The following is a 4,957-nucleotide window of genomic DNA, read 5'->3' on the forward strand; positions in this document are numbered from 1 at the left end:
AAAAAAAAACGCGTTGGTAATTGACTGCAGCAAACATATTAATGGGATAAAATATTCAGACATCGTAGCTGTATTGTAAGTTCTTTGCTATCAGATACCCGCGCGGGTTTGGAAGCCACTTACTACCGGAAAACGTTTCTTGGTCGTTACTGACCCCTGGTGGCTGTTTGGTGATAGTGCAGTTCTGCATGGCTCCAGCGAATGGAGATATTCAGGGTGTTACGCTGAAAAATAAATAAATAAATAAACAAAATATTTGCGTTTCTTGCCTTACCACGACTAGAGTTCAAAACTTTACATTAAACTCAAAATATGCTCAGTGAACGGAGGTGCTTAATTTTAAGACACTTGTGTTGTCATTTAAGTGGTTGTTTTCTATTAGTTTTCTTTTTTTTTGCACATTCAGCTTGTCAAATGTTTAAATAGTGTAAAAGATTTTATTTGTTCGTAGTTTTACAACATTAGATAAAGACAATATGTATACAATAAAAAAATTCTAATAATGTTTTTATTAATTTTTAAATAAGTAATTTTATATTAGATAATAGTTTATCAAGCATATTTGGGGGCTAAAAAAAACATGCCTTTAATGCTTACAAAAATCATGGGACATGTGGCAAAAGTGCATTTTTGGAATTTGCCTTGTGGACATTACATACAAACAAATAAAACCGTAATGTCATTGTAAAATATTTTATTATACATAAAAATGCACCAACAACAAAAAACAACAAAATGTGCTTTTTCATCCATTTTAGCCCACATTAAATCAGCTCTCAATCTGAGAGAGAAATAGGCAATGTAGAGTTCTTAGTGTCAATATAAACATTGTCAATATCATAGTGAATATAAACATTCATCAAAATGCACAAACACACAGAACAGAATACTGCAGCAGGGCAAAGACACATTCACAGTATGATAAGAGAAAGACCACAACGAGTAAATTTACTCATAGGACATGTGCAGAATTCGCTGTCTCCCAAATCCAATCATGATCCAGTAGCATCTGACCAACCAGCCCACATAAGCCTAAAATATTGCAAAGAAAAGAGAAAATGAAACTAAATTGCTCTTGAGACTTTGTACTTTTAAAGTGTGATTGTGTGCAATTTGTGTCTCAACACACGCTACAATCAGAGTATAATAGTGTATACAGGTCATCCCGTTTTAAAGCTCTTGTGCGCATATTAGGTCATGTAGCGTGTAATTGCTCTGAGAGCATAAAGTAAAGCTGCCTGCAGTCGTGCCTCCATCAATAACAGGTTCACATGGACCTGCATAAAAAGAACAACACGTCTTAAACCAGAAATATACAGGCATTTTACTACCCCTAAGTGATAAATCCACTTGTGAAGTACAGCAAAAAAAGATAGGCTGTATCATAACAGTGCTATCATTGTTATGAAACCTCTACTGAAACTTAATTTTAAATGTTTTACTGTAACATTATCAACAAAGCAAGTTACCAGGCACAATGAAAACTTGGCCATATGATAAAACATTTAAAAGGAGTTTTTGGTCTGGCATAACTTGTCAAAAAAAGTTTAACTCTGAAGAGAACCACTAGAGGCCACTAAAACATTACTCCAAAATGTAAATTAATTTTAAGCAAATGCAATTTATTAAAATATGAACACACTTGAATCATCAACAAGAAATCTCACACATCTTGTACCTTTTCCGAGTGGCGGAACTGCCTCCAAAAAGAGAAGTACATTCTTGTTGTGGTTTTCTCCGGGTGACAAGCCACTGTCTTAACGTACACTTTTAAACTGCGTTCCAACAGCTGGTTGACATCCCCATAATTATAATCATCATACCTGTGTAGGCGAACATTGACATGCAAGTGCACATTAGATCACATCAGATTCGCATTAGAGCAATTTTAGAAATTTAACCACCAAAAGTAATGCATTTTATGTCTACCTTTTCCCTCATAATGTGCAGTCTTTATATATGATTATGGCGAGGACTGTTTTTAACCCTAACCTAACCTTTGTTCCATATGGGTGAACGTTCTAAGCTCGTTTCATGACTATGATGCATGCATGACTGACCTGATGCCGTAGATACAGTGAATGTAGTTCCAGATGGCTTTGCGGAGTGTGGAGGTGTCCACATGTGAGTGCATGGCCATGGTGTGATACGTGAGCGCACACACCACCTGAAATTTCTCATCCAGAAGCTGTGCCATCTCTCCATACAGCCTGTTCATAAGAGAGAAACCGTGATCTTCCCACGAATAGTCCTGAAAGCACAAAATCATAAACAAGGATCATGATATAACCAGTGCTGTTATTGTTAACTAAAATGATTAAAAATAGTTTTCAGTAATTGAAATAAGGCTGAAATAAAATATAAATATTACATGGAAAAACTAAAATTAGAAATGTTGCATTGGAAACTAATTTAAATAAATACACTTAAGTTGAAGTAGTAAAAGGTCTAAGTCTAAAACAAAAAATAGCAATATTTAGCTAAACTGAACTAAAGTGAATATATATACACTGTATAAATAGAGCTGATGACCCTGATGACTCTGTGGCTGGCCCATTGACACTGGCGGAGGTGCGACAGGCAGAAATGCCTTGCAGTTCTTAAGGACCTGTGCTTCTAATTAATTAATTACTAGAACAGTACATGAATAATACTAAAATAACACTGGATGTAATAACACTGTTTATAATACATATTATATACTTCAGCAAAAATAATGCCTTCTGTTCTTTAACACTGTGTGAGAATATTTAAGAGTATTGAACCTGAGCTCTCATGGTTGGGGGGGCCTGCATTCCTCTAGGACTAAAATCCTGGTAAGTAAAATCTGCATCCACAACAAACCGCGAGAGACAATCAGGAAGGACACACCACTGAACTGTATAGGAAAAAAAGATGACAAAGGTCAGGCAGTGAAGAAACAGGAAGCAAAAAAAGATGTGAAACATCCATTATAAGGCATTTAAAATTGCAAAATACATTCAATATTATAAAATTTGCCCAGGAAGGCCCAAAATTTGACTTGGTGGCAGCTAAAACAAATTTTATTATATTTAATGAGATTTACGGGATGTACTGTAATTCATCAACTTCTCATGTGAATGAGCATGTTCAGAAGCTACAACAGAACGCTATTTTGTCCCAGGAGAAACCCTGCCTTTGGGTGTATTGAATTATGTATATGTGTGTTCATACCATCAGCAGGTTCCAGCAAACTCTCAGTCCTTTCTCTTTCAAAGCAAGTAACCATCTCTTCTTGTGTAAACTCTTCACCTTGCTGCTGAACCATCATCATCTTCTCCATCAAAAGCTTGACCTCGTTCACAGCCTCAGACCACTGCGCACAGACACACACATATACACATTAAAGAGATTTACCTGGGCAAAACAAACAAAATATTCTCCTTTACTTGTGATCAATACATCAGTCACAATTCGATACCTCTTGCTGATTTCTGCTCTTGTCTCGGGCAGAACAGGACTCTGTGGGTGAACTCAGTTGGAGCGACTGATCTCCTGACTGCTCGGGCTCTGGGAGAATACCACAACCCCAAACAAATGAGGCTAGAGAGTGGGCATGGCTCATCAAAACAATAGCCTGAATCAGTTCTGCCAGGGACCACCGAGCCTCTGCACCCGGACAAACTAACTCCTGTGAATATGTAAGATTTGTTTTTTTAAAACAAGTTTTTAAAAGCTTCTTAATTCATAAATGAGTAGTAGTAGAAAACAAGTGTTGACTGCACAATATAAAACATTTTTTTTCAATAATTAGTTGTATTTATCTTTCTGTTATAAACTTGAATGAATCTATAGTGCTTAAGTTTCATTTTTGTGTTTGTGTTATCATAGTATTCAGAGTTTTAGAAAGATGGTGTGAAAACTCAATATTGAAAAAAATCTAAACGGATTTGTTAATGGATATCTGTCAAATGCGCTGCAGAACAATCACTCAGAGCATTAACTTATAAAGCATAAAACTGAGATAAACTCACAACAGGGAAGATGGCACAAGCAGACAACAAAGGACAACACAAATAAAACAACAGCAATAACAGTAGACATAGACAAATGAATTGTACAAATCACTGAATTATTCTTAATTTTGTTGTTCGTGCAGCCTTACTACATTTACTTTAGTGAATTTATTCAAAGATCAAATAAATGATTCAAATCAATAATTCACAGATGTATTAAATGCTGCAGGTGTTTATGCTCATACTTGTATAAATTAGTATTTTCTAGATGTACTAGTTGGTGATTGCAGCTATCTAGTATTTAATGTTAAAAAGTAAAAAAATAAATAAATCCGTTTAAGGTTGTCACCCTAATACAGATGTTTATGTTCTAGATAAATGCTGTAATTGTAGAATTAATTTTCTGATATTAAATTTATAAAGATACTGTATGTCCAATGTAGCTAGCTTTTTTTTTGTTAGCAACTTGTAGTGGAGCTATATACCTTTTTAAAAGGATGATCACTGATGATAGCTGTTCATAACACTGATGATCTGTGTTTTTTACCTGTATATGTTCCTGGGTGATGATCCAGGGTCTGTGTGCAAGCAGTTTGTTGAGTGTCTGCAGGTGCTGTATTTTGGGTGGTGTACAGTGAAGTCCTTTAAGCCAGGACTCATCTCCGCCAGCAAGCAGAAAAGCAGAGCTGTGATGCTGCACTAGGTACGAGCACTGGTGACGTGCAGACGCCTGCACAAACACAGAAAATTACTGTTGTGTATATTATAAGCATATACTCATTTGTGTATATTTAAAACTTGCAATCTAAATGTCCCAAACGGAAATATATGTCTCTTCCCTTACCAATATGATAATAAAATGTCTCCATGACAGAGGCAGAGGGCCATCCAGCTGGAGCAAAGCATTCTGTGTTCGCAGGAAGCAGGTCAGGTAGGTGGGATGTAGCCCCATCATCATGTTGATATGGTCTACATGTCCT

General features: G+C 36.0%; 1 protein-coding gene across 1 annotated transcript; it reads right to left on the bottom strand.

Moving 5' to 3' along the window:
- Positions 1-561: 561 nt before the first annotated feature.
- Positions 562-4,951, bottom strand: LOC107578469 (sestrin-2-like). Its single transcript, XM_016264422.1, has 8 exons — positions 4,822-4,951; positions 4,525-4,707; positions 3,443-3,652; positions 3,196-3,337; positions 2,766-2,878; positions 2,061-2,251; positions 1,679-1,823; positions 562-1,277 (listed from the first exon to the last, which is right to left on the bottom strand). The coding sequence occupies exons 1-8, from the start codon at positions 4,933-4,935 to the stop codon at positions 1,191-1,193; spliced, it is 1,185 nt and encodes a 394-aa protein (XP_016119908.1). The 5' UTR covers positions 4,936-4,951; the 3' UTR covers positions 562-1,190.
- Between the last annotated feature and the right edge of the window lie 6 nt (positions 4,952-4,957).

This window comes from Sinocyclocheilus grahami, unplaced genomic scaffold, assembly GCF_001515645.1.
Source record: "Sinocyclocheilus grahami isolate Dianchi unplaced genomic scaffold, SAMN03320097.WGS_v1.1 scaffold10412.1, whole genome shotgun sequence".
Taxonomy (NCBI): domain Eukaryota; kingdom Metazoa; phylum Chordata; class Actinopteri; order Cypriniformes; family Cyprinidae; genus Sinocyclocheilus; species Sinocyclocheilus grahami.